This window comes from Cladophialophora immunda (genome assembly GCF_000835495.1).
Source record: "Cladophialophora immunda strain CBS 83496 unplaced genomic scaffold supercont1.7, whole genome shotgun sequence".
NCBI classification, from domain to species: Eukaryota; Fungi; Ascomycota; class Eurotiomycetes; order Chaetothyriales; family Herpotrichiellaceae; genus Cladophialophora; species Cladophialophora immunda.
The window spans coordinates 39,061-59,110 of NW_015622547.1; the positions used below are offsets into that span (position 1 = coordinate 39,061).

General features: G+C 52.0%; 8 protein-coding genes across 10 annotated transcripts; 4 read left to right on the forward strand and 4 right to left on the reverse strand.

The window, feature by feature from the left end:
• The first annotated feature begins 140 nt into the window (after positions 1-140).
• Positions 141-1,302, forward strand: PV07_10852. 2 transcript variants are annotated; one of them, XM_016398221.1, is made up of 2 exons: positions 141-992; positions 1,049-1,302. In XM_016398221.1, the coding sequence occupies exons 1-2, from the start codon at positions 383-385 to the stop codon at positions 1,057-1,059; spliced, it is 621 nt and encodes a 206-aa protein (XP_016242783.1). In that variant the 5' UTR covers positions 141-382; the 3' UTR covers positions 1,060-1,302. The 2 variants fall into 2 exon arrangements, with proteins under 2 accessions (XP_016242783.1, XP_016242782.1); XM_016398220.1 differs by having other exon boundaries at positions 141-1,302.
• Positions 1,275-4,004, reverse strand: PV07_10853 (uncharacterized protein). Its single transcript, XM_016398222.1, has one exon. It carries the CDS (start codon positions 3,794-3,796, stop codon positions 1,736-1,738), a length of 2,061 nt encoding a protein of 686 aa, XP_016242784.1. The 5' UTR covers positions 3,797-4,004; the 3' UTR covers positions 1,275-1,735.
• A 163-nt stretch (positions 4,005-4,167) lies between these two features.
• PV07_10854 (uncharacterized protein) lies at positions 4,168-5,404 on the forward strand. Its single transcript, XM_016398223.1, has 2 exons — positions 4,168-4,824; positions 4,891-5,404. The coding sequence occupies exons 1-2, from the start codon at positions 4,368-4,370 to the stop codon at positions 5,106-5,108; spliced, it is 675 nt and encodes a 224-aa protein (XP_016242785.1). The 5' UTR covers positions 4,168-4,367; the 3' UTR covers positions 5,109-5,404.
• Positions 5,233-7,455, reverse strand: PV07_10855 (uncharacterized protein). Its single transcript, XM_016398224.1, has 2 exons — positions 6,656-7,455; positions 5,233-6,594 (listed from the first exon to the last, which is right to left on the reverse strand). The coding sequence occupies exons 1-2, from the start codon at positions 6,783-6,785 to the stop codon at positions 5,576-5,578; spliced, it is 1,149 nt and encodes a 382-aa protein (XP_016242786.1). The 5' UTR covers positions 6,786-7,455; the 3' UTR covers positions 5,233-5,575.
• Positions 7,456-7,585: 130 nt separating this feature from the next.
• On the reverse strand, positions 7,586-10,150 carry PV07_10856. 2 transcript variants are annotated; one of them, XM_016398226.1, is made up of 3 exons: positions 9,762-10,150; positions 8,726-9,702; positions 7,586-8,673 (listed from the first exon to the last, which is right to left on the reverse strand). In XM_016398226.1, exons 2-3 carry the CDS (start codon positions 9,688-9,690, stop codon positions 8,031-8,033), a joined length of 1,608 nt encoding a protein of 535 aa, XP_016242788.1. In that variant the 5' UTR covers positions 9,691-9,702; positions 9,762-10,150; the 3' UTR covers positions 7,586-8,030. The 2 variants fall into 2 exon arrangements, with proteins under 2 accessions (XP_016242788.1, XP_016242787.1); XM_016398225.1 differs by having other exon boundaries at positions 8,726-10,150.
• A 161-nt stretch (positions 10,151-10,311) lies between these two features.
• Positions 10,312-12,387, forward strand: PV07_10857 (uncharacterized protein). Its single transcript, XM_016398227.1, has 2 exons — positions 10,312-10,793; positions 10,842-12,387. Exons 1-2 carry the CDS (start codon positions 10,381-10,383, stop codon positions 12,283-12,285), a joined length of 1,857 nt encoding a protein of 618 aa, XP_016242789.1. The 5' UTR covers positions 10,312-10,380; the 3' UTR covers positions 12,286-12,387.
• PV07_10858 (uncharacterized protein) lies at positions 12,261-13,202 on the reverse strand. The gene has a single exon (XM_016398228.1). It carries the CDS (start codon positions 13,127-13,129, stop codon positions 12,464-12,466), a length of 666 nt encoding a protein of 221 aa, XP_016242790.1. The 5' UTR covers positions 13,130-13,202; the 3' UTR covers positions 12,261-12,463.
• Positions 13,203-13,692: 490 nt separating this feature from the next.
• On the forward strand, positions 13,693-14,812 carry PV07_10859 (uncharacterized protein). Its single transcript, XM_016398229.1, has 2 exons — positions 13,693-14,295; positions 14,386-14,812. Exons 1-2 carry the CDS (start codon positions 13,872-13,874, stop codon positions 14,718-14,720), a joined length of 759 nt encoding a protein of 252 aa, XP_016242791.1. The 5' UTR covers positions 13,693-13,871; the 3' UTR covers positions 14,721-14,812.
• The last annotated feature ends 5,238 nt before the right edge of the window (positions 14,813-20,050 follow it).

A 20,050-nucleotide genomic window follows, 5' to 3' on the forward strand; every position in this document is an offset into this window, starting at 1 on the left:
GAGCATCGCACCAGAGCCAGCGAGGACCAGTGGCAGCAAGGGCCATTGACCGCGTCTCAAGCCAGTGCGTGGCCGTGATTATGAATCCACTCCTTCGCAGATTGCCCATAATCCCACGATCCCACTTCCGCATGCCAGGTACCAGCAGCTGGCGGCCAGCATTCAGAGCAATGTGGTAAGCGAGGCAAGCGATGTGCGGGATGCGTCCCCGGTTTTCCGGGCAGCAGGTGGTTTTCGATATCACGGCCGCGGAAATGGCAATCTCCATTCCAATCATCTACCCACCGAGAGCGATATAAGATCACCGAGGCTCTGGATCTGCCGACAAGTGGCAGACCTCATCACTCATTTTGAAACTCCAGCAGCGAAGAAGGAAAACATCATGGAGCACATCGACGGCAATGTTATCAACAGCGACCTCGCTGCCCGCATGAAATACGTGCAGTCCTTCCTTGGTTGGGACGGGGCAAAAGATGGCAAACTGATCGAAGCCTGTAAACCAGTGCTTGCTCCCATTGTCACCAACGTCGTCGACGCCGTCTACGACCAGCTGCTCAAATACGACATCACCGCCGCCTCGTTTGCGCCCAAGCAGTCGCAGGAAGGAGTCACCGTGGACGCCGACGTGCGCGACCTTAACGGCGGCCACGAAAACATCAAATACCGGAAGGACTTCCTGAAAGGCTACCTGGTCAGGCTGGTCTCGAATCACGACTGGACTCCAGAGAGCAAGTTTTGGGAGTACATTGATATGGTGGGCAAAGTCCATACGGGCTCAACGGACTCGGGCTTGAAGCATCGCAAGAACAGACCTGCACTGTTTGTCGAGTACCGCGAGGTGAATCTCTTACTCGGCTGGGTCGAAAACGCCGTCACCGACATTGTCATGGGCGTCGAGGGTTTGGAGCTGCAGACAAAAGTGGACATCCTGAAGGCCCTCAACAAGTTTTGGTGGATCCAGAACGATCTCTTTGCGAGACACTATATCCCAGGTTTGAGGGCTCCCCGGATACAAGATACAGAGCGCCCGCTGACCTGGATTGACAAGTTCAAGGCTGATCCAGTATTTCCCATCGTCTCAGCGCTTGTGCTTTTCGTCGCCATTTTCGGCTGGAAGTTCTGAAGAGACGCTATATAGAGGGAATCTTTGAGTTGCTTTGCCCCGGGTGATAAATCGCATTGAAGGGCACTTGGGACCAAGAGAATAGACTCGGCCTAGATAGATGCAGTCTTCTGTCCCAAGAGGCTTCTCCTAGAATTAGATTATTGTTGCCGCCAGATACACAATCTATACAACCCGACCTTTCTGTCTGAAAAGCAATTTGCTACTGTAGCTAACTTCTCCAGACACACTGTTCAACTCCCCAAAGGCTGGTAAGGCTAAAATCCCTTATCAGTGGGCCCGAGAATTGGCACCAACGGTCTCCCGTTGTACTTGTTTTCAAGTTCAGAAATCGGCGATCTTGAGAACGGCCAAGGGATAGACAGCGAGGAGAATTGCGGCAATCCCCCAACTATGATTGCCTTCTATCCATCGTCTCTGGCACACAACGCCATCCTGAATGCCTTGCTCGGCGCCATACGGGACGTATATCCATTAGGGAGCACTCGGCTTCTGACAGAGCGGTGGTATCGCAGTTCAGGATCGTGGGCTTCTGTTGATAATGGTCCGGTCGAGCGTATCCTCTCGCGGAGAAGCCTCTTTAGACTCGAGTTCTTGAGCTTTCGATCCCAGCTAGACGATTCTAATGTCCTCAACCTGAGCCCCTTTCACCTTCCAACCACCATCAGCGGTATCGCCACCTTGCTCCATGAGCTCCCCGTCCATGATTCCATGCACAAGTGCTGCTCCCATCAAGCGATATCTAATGTCTCCCTCCGATTCAACCTTTCTCATAATCAAAGGCATGCTGACCCCCAACGCAAGCGCAACCAAATCCCCTGTGTCCGCTGTGTCCGGCAGGACTGCGAGATACCTTTTTTCCGTCATAGCACCTCTCCTACCCTCTTGGATATACGCGACTTGCTGATGATAACTATCGGCTAGAGAAAACAGCGCTGTCCGCTCTGCACCGGCGACAGATATTCTGAACTCTTTGGCAACTCGCGAATGAGGACGGTATAAATGGCTGAACGCTGCAGCGCGAACATAGTCAATTTCCTGCACGGGTCGTAATGAGCCACCAGTAGCCAAGCCCGTGTCGCCTGTGATCGTGCGCCAGACAACGTCAGCGGGGGCTTCACCAGTTGGATACGGGTTGGAGACGTATTCTTGAGCGAGTGTGCAATATGCCGAGTCTTGCACAAGGGACAGGAAGAACGGGCGCTGGGAGATCGGAATGCCCTCTGGCAGTGGGGTCTCATCAATGTATGATGCTGATGAGCAGGGTGTGGTGGCGAAAGCCATTTTGCGGGGTTTGAGAACTTTGGTGATCTTGTCAATGATGGCGCCGCGAAGAAGGACGGTGTTGTGGTTGTCTGAGTCCACGCGGATCGAAGGCGAGGATGAACTAGCGCACATGTAGTTATCCATCTTAAAGGCGTTGCGGGGGTAGTTGGTCCAATCTGGAACCCATGATGGGAGCTGGGATTTGGTAAAGCCTGCTGACATCAGGACGTCGAGTGCTTGGTTGCTTGTGAGGCCGACACGGGCACACTGGATAAGGACATCTTCGACAGTGTTCTCGGGAGAATAGTTAGGCTTCAGTCGCGCTCGGAGATCGTGAGCAATGAATCCCAAGAAGGCATAAATTTGATCCCTAGGGTCCGTGACTCTAGAAGTACGACCTAGCGCCAGGGCTCGGCAGAGAGGCACTCGGTCACCACCGCGCAAAAGTGCACGCAGTCGACCGATCGTATCTGCCTGTCTGAAGTTACGCATTAGCTCGTCACCGGTTATTTCGATTTCGAGGTCGCCTAAATCTGCCATGCCCAGCTGTGCGTACAGTCCACTTTCGCTCTGGATGCCTTGGACTACGCTTGAGAGGAGGGCAATCGGGATGTCAGCATTACCGTACCAGATGGCAGCATTTGCATTGACTGAAGCCTCTTGAATGATCCAGCCTCGTGAGAAGTAAGGCAGGGAAAGGAGACGGTGACATCGCGCACGGTGCTGCGCGTACAGCGGTCGAGATTCGGGGGCCGGTAGCCTTTTGCTAATGAACATGTTGTTGAGCATCTCGAGAGCCAACAATGTCTCGACGCCCATGTTCCCGGGCGGGTCCCCCAGAAATGCAACGACTTTCTGTGCCGCTGTATATATTTCGTGCATTAGCTGCACCTGGGAGTTCTTCTCTGCAATATCGTCCTGGCGAATGCAAATGGCGTCTGCCCAGTACCAGCCGGGAAACATGGTTAGACGGCGGAGGAGGTATTCGAGATTGCTTGTGACAGGCAGCTTGGTACCGCCACAGGCCACAAATTGGTCACGGACGTCCGGCCCATATAGATAGGAAAGGGCCGTATATGGCGGTGCCGAGGCCAAAGGGAAGGTTTGAATGATGATTTCGGGAGCTTGTTTGCGATCTGTGGTCGCGGCGGGAAGGCTGGCATAATCGCTCACAGTGTAACGTTCGGACGGCTTCTTGGGAGGCTGGGTGAGGGCCCTCATAAGGCGAATTTCTTTCCGTTGCTCATTGAGGGCTTCATATCGGAAAGATGACTTCTCGTCAGTCGAAACTGGTTCAGCTGCAGTGTTAATTTCTGGTCCGTCTTGAGGTTTGCCCCCTCCAACGGCTCCAGAATAGCTCTTCGTACTCTTACCCTTTCGCCTAAAAAGACGTTTCAAGGCGCTCATTGGTTCCTACGCGTCTATGTAGCAATGAGAGGATTGGGAAGTGGACAAGTGAAACGAATATCTTTCTGTGTACTAACCAAGGGGTCAAGTTGAAGCTGAGGCTGAGGTAGAACGGCCCTGCCAAGCTACCTGCCTAGCTCGAGGCGTACTCGCATCATTGGCGCGCGTTCTACTTCTACACATATTGTCACTCTGCCATGGAAAATTGAGTCACTGTGTGACCGAGAAGGTGGCGAGGACTCTTGAAGTAAGAATTGTGTTATAACTTTTGGCAAAGAGAGCGGAGCCAGCTTGGCACACTGTGGCGATCAGGCACGCCTTGGTCAATGACGATCTTTTTTGGGACACTCTAGCTAAGTGAGCGCCGTGCAGACGTTACTTCCAGTTGCTTGAGCCGCCAAGCCTCGCCCGCAGACAATTTCGCAGGCGGAGACCTTCCTTCCAGTTTGGAGACTCAATGCTCAAGCGCAGAACAACTTCAATTCGATCCTGCAGACTCGCAACACCACCCCAACTGACACTCGCATAAAATTCCTTCGACCTTCAACCTTCACTGAGATTCTTACGCGACATGATCTGCTCCAGCTGCCGGCAGGCGTTTCTCTCCCGTATTCGCTCCCTCTCCTTCAACACCAATATTTCCATCTCTTCCACCACTGGCTTGCGCTACGCATCAACAGTACCCGCGACTCCCCATGCTGCTCCAGTTCCAGCTCCGGCGGCCATCTCAATAGAAGCACCGAATGCCACACAATCGTCAAACACACCAGGGATCTCCCAGCCTCTGTCCGAGCAGCACACCTCGACCTCGACCGCGAAAACCTCCGGTCCACCCTCGACTAAAGACTCAAAGAGCCCCGTAAAGCCGAAGAGTTCGATACCCGGGGGCAAGGAGCTCCGTGGCCTGGGCTACACAAAAGCGAAGCCGAAAGTTCTAGCGATGGAGGACGATGAATATCCCGAGTGGCTGTGGAAGCTGCTGGACCAGAAAAGGCTGGGAACTGACGCGGAGAAGGTCGATTTATCAGGTATTGCCACTGCTTCCGGACATCCAATGTTCATATAAAAGCATTGTTCGGCTGACACTATCTAAGCAATGACCAAAAAGCAACGCATCCGCTACGAAAAGAAGCAGGAACGACTCCTGAAAGACCTACCCAAAGAGATCCCCGTTCATGAACAAAGCAAAGACCTGACGGGTCCTGGTGACGACGCGGTGACGAGTTTACAGCGCCGGCAAGAGATCACCAAGAGCGCAAGGTCCGCGAGACGGAGGAGCATTCGGGAGAGCAACTTCCTCAAGTCGATGTAAACCAAGGTTGGGCTCAGAACAGCCTATTACTCTGTACCATACATAAACAAGCGACCGGAGAGAGCGGCGCTCCCTGAGATTCTAGAGACGATCGAATAGTACTTTATCAAGGGTATCCTCCCGCCAGTCGGGAAGGAACCCAACGACCCGTCATCGGAACTACCCTGGTATTCGATGTCTATGTATGCGATCGATACTCTGATTGCACCGTTGCCAGCGCCTCTCCAATGCCAGTCATCTGAAAACGCCTCGATTGTTTCCCATGCATTCATATACTTCCTGCGACATCAAGTGTGTCCAAGTCATGCAAACAGCTGGTGTCGAAGAGTGGTTTTCCGCCGGGGTATCATTTCATTCGGCTCATCCCTTCCCCCATTAGCAGATTGTCCCATTCCCATCGTGTCTGTCGTTGTCATTTCTTGCTCCTCATGATGCATTACCAAACGCCAACCGGAAAATGGCCGTTATTAAGCACGTATACTGCTGGCGGCCGAACTCCATCTCAATCTTCTCAACCCGTTTCCACTCGACCTCATTGATTCTTGCCCACAGCTTCCACCGGGGAGACTCATCTCGCCCTCGATCCTTCCAACCTCTCGCCCCCAAGCGTATCCCGCACTGAAGCTGATGGCCGAGAACACGAGCACCACACCAGCCGAGATCATCCACGACGCGAGGGTTGGGCTGATCAGCTCTTCGCCCGTCGCGATAGCGGTCGCTTTGGCGCTGGCAGCGCGGACCTTCTTCGCGGCATGTCGATCTTTGCTCGATTCGCGCGATTTGCGTTTGGTCTGTTTGTTGGGAGACGAAGTGCGTCTCTGTCGAGGCGGTGTCTCGAGCTCTGATTCTGGGACAAGTCGCAGGGTTGTGGGTTGTGTCGATGCCCGTTGCTGGGGTGGTCTGGCATCAGGACCTTTTGGTCGGACTGCAGCGGCACATGAGAGAAGGGTGGTCAAGGACGCCCGCAATGCCGCATCATGGTCCGGCTGGAATGATGACGATGAACCAGGACGCGGCCTCGACTGCATCTGACGCTGGTAGCTGCGTTGAGTCAGGGTGCGTTCAGCACGTCGCTCAGATGCGGCTGCTGCAGCCTGAGGGAAATATGAATCTGGTACGGTTCGAGCATGGGACGACGGCGGGTGCGAGAATGCGTTCGGCTGAGGTGTGAACACTTTGTCTAGGCTGCCAACACCAACCGCCGTGGAGGTATCGTCATCCTCCGCCGTGTCGCCTTGATAGATATCTTCATTGGAGCTGCTGAGAACCCGATCACTTTCACTCTCGCTCTCTTCATACTCATCCTGGCTACTTCCAGCGGTGCTCGTAGAACGCGGCTGAGGATGAGCGACGTGGGGGGAGGTTTGGAGTTGACGTGATAGGCGCTCGTCTGGAGTTCGGAGTTGGAGTCCAGTGGTGATGATATCGTTGTTAGTGGACGATAAGGAGGCCGATGAAGCTCGTGATGAGATTTCCACCCACGAGTCTATGGAAAGGTTAGCGACTTTGGATATAGCTGGTATGTCATTGCGGGAAGCAGATCCTACCTTCAGAGCGTATGCCTCGAATACTCGCATTCACTTGAGATTCTGGATGGGATTCTGTCGCCCAGGGAGCGCGATTTTCTCCTCGCTCGCTTCTAAGAGACGCGAACGGCTCTGCTTGAGACGGTCGCATAGTTGAAAAAGATAGACTTATCGGCTGAAGGCTTATGAATTCAGAGTCGTGGCCGAGCCTGGGTGAGGTTTATTCACTTGGCTGCGCCCGGTCGGATCCCAACCCTTGCTGATCCGACTGTTGGAAATTCTCTTGGAGACAGTCAAGTCCTCTGAATCAAATTTTCATAGAAAGAAGCCCGAAAAGGTCTTTGTGAGGCCAGAAAATGCGTTGGGATAACTAACAGGATCCTAGGCTGGGTCTCACCGCTGACGGACGATGATAGTGGGGGTCTATCTGGTGCAATATGCGATCGCGACGATCAACCACGGCGGCCTTTTGGAAGCGCGGGGTACTGGGTTTGATGATATTGAACTCGACTGCGATTATGTCGAGATCAGAGCGATTGTGGTTATGAGTATGAGAGTGATGGGAGGAACAAAAGGGAGAGACTGCGGAATGTCCAAGTACCGCGGATGAGGGCAGAGTCTATGCTGCCAAGGACCAGGTCATTTCAGCCAGCTTCTTGCTAGGGAGGTATGCAAGTCCTGGAATGGTGGCATTCTGGGACGGAAATGCACAATGCAGGCCCTCAATCAGCTTAACCAAGAGACAGGCCACTGAGCAGGTTTCCTGAAAAGGCGGCGCCCAAACGGAGCGCTGGCCCTGATTTGGCAGACACGTATCAGGTGCAGGGGCAGAGCCACAAGCGCTGATCAAGAGATGGAATCACGCGCGCAGGCATTTTGTTGGCCGTGTCTGGCGGTGTCATGGTGGTGCTGGTGGTGTCAGATGAGCCCAATCAATGACCTCCATCTGAAGTCACCAACTTCCAAGGGCCGTATCACCGTATCGTGGTGTCTGTGTCTTCCCCGCGCCGACATCGGGGAGTTGTATGCCCACGAACACCGCACGAGAACTACAGTACTTAGAGTGGAGCTAACGAAGTCAAACGCAGAATAGAAAGTCGGGTGTGTTTCATTCTTGAGATTTCCATTGAACCTTACAACCTTGTACAAGAAAGACGATTCCCTCTATTAGACCCAGGAAAGAGATCAAGCAAAGAAAAGCAATTCGAACTTTTAGGGCCATTACCTTCGCATCCTCACGGTCGTAGTGTTTCCATGCACAACACACGCACAAGGGAAAATGCTCCAGGTACAATCCATGGATCAACCAGACGATGGTGTTCCAACTCGCAACGCCGTACAGAGATCCATATGCGATCCAAGTTGACGAGACACCACTTCTCAGGATGCCATCAACTTAGAAGGTGGTCTTCTTGCCAGAGAAGTCACCGAAGCCGCCGCGATTGGTAGTGCCGCCTCGTCCACCGCGAGCGCCTCCACGAGGACCACCACGGCCTCCTCGTCCTCCTCGTCCGCCAAAGTCTCTGCCGCCTCCACGGCCTCCACGGGGTCCTCCACGGCCGCCGCGACCACCGAATCCACCAAACCCGCCACCACGAGCTGGTGCATCACCGTTCTGTTGGCGAGGTTGGGCGTAGTCCACGCGCATGGGGCGGTTCTTGACGTAGGAACCTTGCGCGCCCTCGAGCGCACTCTTGGCCTCCTCCAATGTCGCAAAGGTGACGTATCCATACCCTTTGACGTTGCCAGTGTCTTTATCGGTGGGGATACGGACACCAGTGGGTGATCCGTAGGGCGCAAAGATGTTGTAGACATCATCCTCGGTGATCTCGAAAGACAGATTGCCCAGGAACAATGTATCGGAAGGCTCGCTCAGCTGGTCGCCGTAAGACTGGCGTCGTTTCTCCTGTTTTTCACCGGCATCGGGCTTCTTGTTGGCGAAATCGACGTTCATGACACGGCCGTCAAGTTCGTAGCCTTGCTTCGCTGCGTGGGCCTTGGCCGCATCGGACGCATTGACAAATTCCACGTACCCATAGCTAGATTTCATCAGTCACAACCGAGTCTAATGCGCGGGACATGTCGACTTACCCTTTGGATCTGCCATCCTCACGTTGAGTGATCAGACGAACACCACCAAGCTCGCCAAATTCTTCGAACTCCGACTTCAACCATTCCTCATCAACATTCCAGGAGAGGTTGCCGACGAAGAGGATGGAGCCTCTCGAACCGTCCTCCTCAACCCTTGTCTTCTTTGCGGCGGGCGCCTCGACATCTTCGGCCTTTCGTTTGGTAGGTTTAGCAGCCTCTTCTTCTTCGTCACTTCCCTCGGACTCGTCAGATTCATCGCTGCTCTGATCTTCCTCGCTGCTTTCGTCCGAGTCCTCGGCGTCTTCATCGCTGCTCTCAGTAGCAGCGCTAGGTTTGACACCATTTGCCTTGGCCTTCTTTGTCGTCTTGGGTGCAGCAGTCTCTTCATCACTGTCCGACTCGTCTGAGCTCTCCTCAGACTCGTCCTCTTCCTCTACAGCGACGCTGGCCTTCTTAGCACCCTTAACGGCAGGCTTCTCCTCTTCGTCAGATTCCTCTTCGCTGCTATCCTCATCATCTTCCTCCTCGCTTTCGGAAGCGTCGGTGTCGGCCTCTGCTTTAGCAACAGAACCGTTCGCTTTAGGAGCTTCGGCCCCAGACGACGACGCCTCAGAGTCGGATTCATCGCTAGAATCTTCCTTAGAATCATCTTCCTCATGAATCTTCACTCCGTTGGCACCGTTTGTCTTGACCTCATCTTCACTCTCAGATTCCTCCTCGGAGCTGGCCGAGTCCTCGCTCTCGACCTCAGAGCTCGACTCTGGTTCGGGAGTCGGCTCCTTGACAGGGACCTTTTTGTTCTTCTTGTCTTTCTTCTGCCCTTTTGCAGCGACCTCTTTCGCGATCACTTTGCTCTTGGCCTTCACACTTTGCGAAGGCTTCGCCACAGCGGCGCCCTTGACCTTCGACAGGACATCGGGCTTAGAGCTGGCGGTAGGGACGGACTTGGACTTGACTTTGGACATATTGAACACGAACTGAAAGAGCGGCATGGTTAGTTTGATGTGAAGGAGACCATAAAGGGGATGATACGAACTTGCAACCCTCGAGTTGATATTTTCCTCTCCCACTAGAAGCACTGAACGAAATTTTCAGCTGGTGCGGCAAAACCCTCAATCCACAGTGTGGAATTAAAAGCCCTCGACCTCACGTAGTCACTTGCTTTCGCAAAGGACTGGCAGAAACGCGAATTTCTGCTGGAAGCGCAACACCACAGACGGACCTGGAACAGAACTCGTCGGCAGGATAAGACAAGCAAGAACCTGCGATGAGTTTTCTGGATACCCTCAGTAGCAACAGACCCACAGAGCCCTCGATAGACCTCAAGTACAGAGTAATGATGCCCTCGAAAATATGCCCACGATCGTGAATGTTGGATAACGGGTGCAGCAGAAAAGCTAGTAGTAGAGAAAGATGGAGAAGGAAGGAATTCACTTTTTCTCTAAAGCCGAAATTTTTCTCCAAGCGCAAGAAAAAGCTTATCTTATCAATTGAATGGCTGGGCCTGGGCACTTAATCCACTCTGGGAACCAATCAAATCTGTCTACAACTGGCCACTCTGGAAATCTGCAGCTTCAGAGCCTGACCACACCAGTTCTCGCAATACATTCACCTTCTGTCCGCTGGTAAGCTGCTTGTCTGCCTCTCAGATCATCATGTCGAGCTCGGCGAACTCCCACAGACCCCGGAAAAAGCGAAAACAGGCCCCTGCTCTGATCCGAAGCAACACCATCACCGACATTGTCAAAATCGACCCCGATGACACCAGCGCCATCACTCCTGAGTTTCCCCTTGTGGCTTTCCTGTGGCCAGCTCGGGGAACCACATCCCAATGGATCCTGCTGCCGCTGATTCTGATGATTGTTGGTCTCTTCAGATGGAGCGTTGGGCTTTGGGACCACTCGGGGTATCGGACGCCTCCGATGCATGGCGACTTCGAGGCCCAGAGACATTGGATGGAGATTACAATCCATTTGCCAATGTCCAAGTGGTACTTCTACGATCTTCAGTATTGGGGCCTGGATTATCCTCCTTTGACAGCTTACCATAGCTGGCTGTGCGGCACAGTGTAAGTACTTCCAACGTGGAAGGGAATCCGACAGCTGACATGAGTAAGGGGTTCGTGGTTCAATCCACTCTGGTTCGAGCTCGACAAGTCTCGGGGTATGGAGGAACCCGATCTCAAGGTGTTCATGCGCGCTACTGTCATTATCTCGGAATACCTCATCTATGTCCCGGCGTTGATCATATTCCTTCGTCACTTCAGCAGGGCTCATGCCACTGGGACAACCTCAACGTCGATCGCGCTTGTGGCGATTCTCATGCAACCAGCCAACATGCTCATCGATCACGGTCACTTCCAATACAATACAGTCATGCTCGGATTGGTTGTTGCAGCTCTATCAAGCATATATGCCAGTCGGCTCTTATGGTCCTGCATTTTCTTTGTTGCTGCGCTTGGGTTCAAGCAGATGGCACTGTACTATTCGCCCGTCATCTTCGCGTACCTGTTAGCCTCTTGCCTGACTCCAGAAATTCGCCTTGGGCGACTCATTTCGATCTCACTCGTGACGGCCCTTGCGTTCGCTGGGCTACTGGCGCCACTACTTCTAGGATCAATTTACGACATCTACCGAAAAATGCCTTTTTCTGAGATGCCAACACCACCGGTTCTTGCTGAGAGGAGTATAACGCTTGACCCCAATGTTCCCCTGGAAATGAACGTTCTTCAACTCAGCCAGGCCATCCACCGAATCTTTCCATTCGCTCGCGGCTTGTTCGAAGACAAAGTGGCCAATTTCTGGTGCTTCACCAACACCTTCTACAAACTTCGCAAGCTGCAGGGAGTTGTCGATCTGCCTCGTATTTCGGCCATCGCCACTCTTGGATCTATTCTAGGACCGATGCTGATTATCGGCGCCGTACCTCAGAAGACGCTGCTCCCTTACGCGCTAGCCACATCGGCTTGGGGATTTTTCCTCTTCTCGTTTCAGGTCCATGAAAAGTCGGTTTTGCTTCCACTTCTCCCGATGACGCTGCTACTGGGGAGTAAACAAGGCCTCAGCAAAGAATATCGAGCCTGGATCGGGTGGGCAAATGCACTCGGCGTCTGGACGATGTACCCGCTGTTGAAGAGAGACGGGCTCACAATCCCATACGTCGTGGTATCCCTGCTGTGGTGCTACCTGCTAGGGCTTCCGCCGGCTAGTGTGAGCGCGTACTACGACCCCGAGCACGAGAACGTTACCGGCCGACCACAGGCTGCCGATGATTTGGCGACGCCGACCAAGATTCTGCATTTTCAAACATACATTGTCATGGCATTATGGCATCTGCTGGCAGCATTTGCATCTCCTCCTGAAGACAAGCCTGACTTATGGGTGGTGGTGAACGCATGCATCGGTGCTGCTTGTTTTGGGATCTGCTACCTGTGGTGTTTCTGGAAACTGGTTTTAGAGAGCCGTTTGCTCGATAGGTTTTTTGAAGACCGGTCCGAGATCGAAGAACTACAACAGCCTCCCAGAGAATTATCGGCTGTTCGGGAAAAGAAGAACAAATAGTTTGTCTCTATAGGCCGCCCTGTTCAGTATACTCTCGATGCTCCGCCTCAAAGAACGGGGCTGACTTGACAGTCTAGCATCATCGAATGCCTAGTTGTACAATTACCTTCCCCGTAACCCTGCGTAGTCTCGTAAAGCCGCCTTTTTCTCATGCTCTCATCAGTAATACCATGTTCCCTCATGCGTAATTGACAACTCCCTTTACCGCCCAAATCTCCCCATTGCCAACTCTTCCTACAACACCATCGACAACCAGATTGCCCGGGTTGATTACTCTGTCTCCATCATCGTTCTCCTCCCACCATAGTTCTTGCCCACCCAGTGTCTTGATTATGTTCGACTTGCCACGCTTCCACGGACTCACGGGAACAACATGCTCCTCAACGAATCTCTGTAGATTTCGGGCTGCTTTGTCTTCGTCTCTCTCGGCATCCACACCTGAATCATCGCCAGGCCTGTCTTCCCATGGTTTGCGAGGAAGCGCCTGCATCGCGCTGTTCAGAGGAGCGAGGAGGGTTGTATTATCTTCCGGCTTGGTGGATTCTAGGCGGGAGGTGACGGTAGAAATGTCTCGTGTCAGGGATGCGAAGATGTTGATCTTGCGGGTCTGCGGGAGGATATCAGAGATGGAGAGAGTGTTATCACCGACGTTGCCGCCAGGTTGTCCGGGCTCGTCCCCGCCTTGGACGGGCCCCGGGTTCATTGCGATCTGGTCTTGGTTGATGTGGGCAACCTGGGAGTTCGAGGGTGATGAGGGGTTGCCGCGGAACAGGTCCAACGGCGAGAGAGCGGCAGCGAGGGAGATTGAGGAGAAGAGAGAGCACAGAAGAATTCTGCGATGCATCTCGACGATGACTGTAATGTGGGCTGGTTCTTGGTTATTTTCGTGCCACAGGAAGTGGAAATCGAGGCATGCGACAAACGGGCTGTGACGTTGTGGCCGCGGGAAAGCGGGCAATCCAGTTTCGTTCCTGCACTGCACCCCGTGACATTCATTGCCATTGATCAGTTACCCCCAGGATCATCCTCAACGGCCTGATCTACAACGTCCCCAACAAATATGCACGTCTATCCAGATTGTTTCAAGCCCCCCTACCAATGATGCCGTGATAGTTCTAGAGGAAGGCAACCTGCCCTACCTGGCCATGTTTATATGTCAGCCAACGTTTATTTCTCAATCTCTGTCATCAGCTAAAGAGCCTGTTGCCGTCACGGGCATGCTGTCCTCTTGAGAGCTTGCTCAACACGTTTGGGCGGTTAGAAGTGCGAGAATGCCTCTCTCGATTGTCAACCCGACAATGACCCGATGGCAGAGCTCGACAGTGTGCGAGAAGGCTTGATGGAACCTCGGAGTCCAAACTCCTGGCTCCTCTTTGCACTGTGTGGCTCTCGTCCAGGCTGCGGCCTTTGAAGTCCATTCAACGATGGTATCGGAACTCGAACCTGGATAGTCCTCTAAAGGGCCTAGGTACCCGCCGAGCATCCTAGCTCTCTCAGTCCCTCGAAGCCCATGCGTTCCAAGTGCGTCAAAAAGAAGCATCCGGTCAATTTGACACAGTGCACTGAGCACCAGTGACTATCTCAGGATGGCAGCAGCCCCGTATCTCTTTCGCGTTCTATCTGAACCCACCGAACTGGACCGTCAAAGCTGGGGGAAGTGGTATGCCTCAGAAAACATACCCAGCTTGGTCAACGCAAAGGCGGTTACAAGGGCAGGATTGTATGAAGCATTCGATGACTATCCCCTTACTACAAAGACACCGAATGCAGTGGGCCAGACGACTCTCCATGATGTCACGGTCACGCATACCGACATTGAACCGCCGACCGAGAAGACATTCCTTGCGATGTGCCAGGTCGAGGATCCCACAATAGCGAGGGAGAAACATACACAGAACATCGATCAGTCCGGACAACTCCTTTCAGGCAAATCTCCCCAGTCTTGCGCCCAGTGGGATTCGCGAATCTATAAGCTCATCCAGGATTTTGACCCGAAATGCCTGGGGCACAGTAAGTTGTATTTCTGAATTCTCCTCGTGAGGCTTCGAGAATTCACACCCTCGCTGACATTCATCCATCGTGATTTCTGTGGATTTACAGCGCCTGCGCCTTTCATTCTTAACGTTCAAATGGAACCAGCAGATGATGACGACTACAACACGTTTTACCGGGATGAACACCTGTATATGCTCTCAAAGGTTCCGGGGTACCGTCGATCACAACGCTATCAGTTGGTGTCTTCGGACGATATCAGCCTGTCAGCAGTTCCCAGATTCATGGCAGTCCATGAATTTGAGTCGTTGGAGGCCCTCGATGGCCCCGAATTGAGAGAAGCGGATGCTAGCCCAAATACTCATCGGGTCATTGGCAATTCAAAAGGAGTGAGTGTTCGGGGATTCAGACTTGTGAAAGTCTTTGGGGATATGAAAGAGTAGAAGAGCTTCAGGGCAGCGTACAACACCTTGTTAGACGTCTTAGCTATGGTTCTGAGCTCTCATCTTCCACGTCGACACCCACGCACCTTAACCTGAACATACCTGCGCACAGCATGTTGTAATATTCCGGTCTGGAGTGAGAGTGTAGCATTCCGGTGAGCTCGCCTCTATCGGAGGTCACAGCCCGGTTCCCTTGCGGATCTCTCAAGTGAATTAGCAGAGCGACTGCCAATATAGCCAGGAGTTTGAATGCCGGTGTGCCAGCTGAATGGAGAAAGGCCGGCGCCATCCCGTTCGCATATCCCCTCAGCCTTGGACCTGATCTCCGCATTCTCTGCGTTCGGCCACCATTTTCCAGGCTTGAGGAATAGTGCCAAAAGGCAGAGAGCAAATATGTCAGTAAAGGACATGGCTCAGTGACAGGAAAGTGACATCTTAGCAAGCCAGAATACGTCGAACCCCAAAATGGCTTCAGTCAACAGGCACGCTCTTGTACTCGGTGCTTCGGGTGTCTCTGGCTGGGCTGTTGTAAACCAACTGCTACACGACTACCCAAAAGCCGGAACTTGGAGTAGAGTCACTGCCTTGACGAACAGGCCTCTGGATATCGAGACTTCACTATGGCCAAAGACGAATAAGCTCCAGATTATTTCCGGCGTCAATTTACTGAAAGGAGACCAGAAAACACTGGAGGAGTCTATGAGAAGCCAGATTCCAGGCATCGAAACAGTCACACACGTGTTCTATTATGGTAAGTCCTCGGAAGCATTGGGAATCTGCTTGAGATGGCCAAATGGACAAATCTCACACCTGCCTAGCCTACAAAGCCAACCCGAACTTTGAGCAGGAGAAGAAGGATGCTGTGGACATGGTCTCTCGATCCATAACTGCCGTTGATCTGCTCTCCCCAGGTCTAGAATTTGTCGCCTTCCAGACTGGGGCCAAGGTAGGTGGTTAATTTGTCACGCAGACAAAAGTTAACTCCTTTCCAGATGTACGGGTTTCTTCTTCAGGAGGACCACTACTTTCCTGTCCCATTGAAAGAGTCTTTTCCCCGGCTCAAACCACCTTACAGCGACCAGCTCTTTTATCACGGTCAGCTAGATTGGTTGACTGATTACTCCAAAGGTAAATCATGGACGTGGTGCGAGACACGTCCCGATATCATTATTGGATTTGCTCCAAACCATTCGGCGTACTCGTTGGCGGCTTCTCTGGGCATTTACTTCTCCCTCTGGAAGGAAATCAATGGCCCCGGCAGCGAGGTCCCCTTTCCTGGAACCATGGAAAGTTGGAGAGCAAAGCACAACGAGGCCGGTAGCGACATGATAGCCAAGCAGACGATATTTCTTTCTTTACACCCCGAGGTGAGCGGCAATGGAGAGGCCTTCAACGTGGCGTCATCCCCTCAGTATGAAACCTGGGAAGAAAAGTGGCCACAGCTTTGCGAGTATTTCGGTCTCCGATCCGCGCCTCCCGATGATCGATCGAGGGAGGTTCGAGCATATATCAACGACAATCTTCCCCAATGGAAAGCTTTGGAAGAGAAACATCATCTTCGAACGGATATCGCGCAGTCAGGAATAACGATGCCAGGATTCGAGATCCTTCATCTGACACTTGCCGATTTCGATCGCCAGTACGACTTAACAAAGATCCAGAATGCAGGGTTCAATGAGAAGAGTTCAATTATGGAAACGTGGGGGGAGACCTGGAATAGGATGAGACAAGCGAAAATGATTCCATAGCCGGTGATCTGGCTGGGAGAAGGCTTAAACGTCGTCTTGCATTGGGCTTTCAACATGGATCAATGTTGACGAGTCATTGGATTGTCATTGTATTCAGAGGATGTGTACCCATGTACAGAGACATCTTCAGCTACTCCAATGTAAGGTAATCAACGTAAATCTAACCCTGCTAACGGTCTCCACGATTTGCGAATAGAAGAACTATTTACTCCCGTTTAGTATTGTCCTTGTCCTCGAGATAATCTACTTCCTGAATGCTCTCGTTCTTGACCGAAGCGCCCTTTTCGACGTTGCTGTAGGTGACTGGGAGATTCTCTGCAATATTCTTGTCGAAAGCAGCCCTTTCTTCCTCTGACAAGTGACTCAAGTCAAGCGCTACCTCGTCTCCAAAAAGAACACTTATCTCCTCAAGACTGAGGCCCTTGGTTTCGGGGAAGTAGAGTATGACGAAAGGCAACATCAGAGACGTGACGATGATAAAGACCAAATAAAATTTCCATCCGATATGGTTGAAGGCGGGACCAGCAGCAGTCGTGTATACTGTAGCAGTATATTAGTTTCATGTCGTAAGAGACTCCATTTTACCCACCGGTGGTCATCAAGAACAGGCCACTGACGGAGAAGCCGACTCCTCGTGTACGCATATGAGTGGGAAATATCTCTGCACAGTAGACGTAGCTAGTGACGTCCACACCCAGTCCGTAACAGGTGACGAATAGGAATATGAAGGCCACTGCAGCACCTGAACCGGCTTTGTTCGTGTTTGTAGGCCCGCCGTAGTGGGCAATAAGGGCGGTAACGATGCAGACACACAGAATCGCTCCAGCCTACAAGAGTTAGACAATGCTGTGCACGATTTGCCCAGACGTGACCCACTACTGCAGTTGTCACGATTCTGACACGACCAAAACGGTCGAGGATGCGGGCATTGACGTAGTTCAGCACCGCAGCCCATGAATTGTAGAACGCGAGAACCAGGAGTGGAGTGGAACCGCTCAATCCGAGATTTTGCAGTGTTGTTACCTTAGTCATAGTGGTTAGATAGTGTGCTCAAAAGAGCTTCTGAATAGGATCTCACCATGTAGTTAGATATGACGAGAACCCCTGTACTTTGACACATGGCTTGGAGGAAAAACCCGTAAAACAGACGTTTCCTGTACGATGGAATGGTGAACATCTTGAAGAGGCCTGGCACCCTGTTCGAGCGTTCAAGCGAGAGCTGTCGTTGGATCTGGACAAATTCCTCACGAGCTCCTATATCATCGGTATCGTACTTGTTCTTGTGCAGCCTGATTAGGATCTCAAGACCTATTCATCTTCGTTAGCGCAAACAGTCAAGGTGTATAGAGATAGTAATACCTTCTGATGCCCTGCCGTTCTCAATTAACCATCGCGGTGACTCAGGGATTAGCGGACTGCCGATAAGCAGCAGCAGCGGAGCGACGATTTGAAGTGCAACCAAAAGCCGCCATTGGATGGTAGGGTTGTTCTCATAATAGATGCCAAACCCAGCCCAACCGGCCATTGCCTGTGAAGAAATCAGTCACTCACAGAGTCTCACGTCTTGGGAGCCGAGCGTACGTAGGAGCAGCAGATGATGAAGCCGTGAGAGCCCACAACTAGGCCTCTCTGAGCAGCAGGTGAGATCTCAGATATGTATGTAGGAATGGCACAATTGATCATCCCCACGCCAAAACCATTCAGCATTCTTCCCACAAGAAACATTGCAATATGCACGGAGCCAGCTTGAATGGCAGCTGATACTATGCAAATTGCAGCAATGATCTGGATTGCAATCTTGCGGCCGAATTTATCGGCAAACCAGAAGACTGCCCAACAGCCCAAAACACCCGCGCCAGCGTAGAGGCCATTGCAGGCCCCAATGATGGAGCCACCATATGAGCTGGTTGCCACAAAGTCAAAGTAGCTGTAAAATGATGGCATTCCAATGACGGACCCGATGATGGCAGAATTGAATCCATATGTGAAAGAACCCAAGGCCACGTAGAATGCAACTGCAAAGTTGTATCGCGTGGCCTTAGCCCGATGATTAGTGGCTGCCATTGTCTCAGGGGGTGAGACGAAGGCAAGGCAAGAGAATGTTGATCACGAAGTCAGATGTACAATGCTGGTTGAAAGAAAGGCAATCATAATATATGCATGGGCTATTGAGACACTCACCGTTCAGGTGTTCCTCTGCCCCATTGTTCAAGAGGTGAAATTTCGCACTCTGATCTCCGATTGAACGACCAGGGATCTACTCTAACAACCTGCAGTAGCAGAACGCCGACAGAGACGAAGTTAGGCAGAGCAGGGGCACATCGTTGTCTTCACATCCCACATGGTGGCGGCAGTCGAAAGGAGGCGCGTGTTGCATTTCTCACCCCAGGGCTCCACGCATTTTCGCACCAGCTAGGACTTACTCCAGCTTCCAAGAGCTACGTGTAGGCGCCGGAAGAAGGATTTGCTCTTGAAACTAAGATCGAGCGGCAAATGAATGCCGTATAAGAAGTCTCGAACTATTTTTGAAGCCGTTGAACGTGGGATTTCGCAGGCAGTAACAGGTCGATGTGGATTTTCTCTATTGTTTGCATCAAGCTTTATTGAGGTAGGATACCTTGTTCCGTCCTGTCATGTTGTGATGAAGCCTCTTATGCTAACTGTACATGTGAAGCATTCGAAATCGAGTGTCTTATGAGGCTGGAGTTGGTGGATCATTCTTGCTGATGGAATACTATTATTAAGTACTGGGATGGAAAGGCCGTTTTCACTTCCTATGTTGTACATTAAATTATCCAACATTTTCAGCCCAGTCTGCCAAGGCATTCATTGTCTGAATACTCCTCATGAAGTATCAGATGAACCGAGGTGAACATGCCTGATCTTTCTGTCTCCGCCTTCTCTGGCCCCCTCATGCTCCAAGCCTTGTCGGTGGAGGTTTCCCCGCAAATCGCGGACATCAATCGCCGGCACCTCCACGTGTGACCTGCTCTTCGTCTGCCGTTGGGGGTGGTCTAGTTCCATCCAGCGTCGGCGCCCAATATCAGTCCGGGAAATCAATTGTAGCTGAATAAGGTTATTCCGACTGTCTGAGACGGGTGTGAATATTAACCACGCGAGTCGAAATCACAACCAGCTGACGTTACTGCACGGTTATTGAAATCCAAATACACAAGGCTGTATCTTCGACAAGAAGACTGCTGATATTTGCGCAAAATTTGTCCATCGTCTTGATTTGTTAACAGAACGTAGCCATATCGTCGATCCACTCTTGCTTGCGAAGCTGAATATCTGTGCCAAAGATGGCTCCCTCGACAATGAAGGCGGCTCGTTATCATCCTGTTTGTAGGCCTCCACCATCCTGGACAAGTTCTAATACCCACCAGGAGACAAACAAGTGTACAATAGACGAGATCCCGGTTCCAAGCATAAGCGACCACGAGATCCTGGTCAAAATCGCCTCAGCAAGCTTGTGTCACTCAGATCTGATGTTGTTTGATGGCTCAATTCCTGCCACAGAGCCAGTTGTGATGGGCCATGAGGGCGTTGGCTATGTAGAGACACTGGGGGCAAATGTCAAAG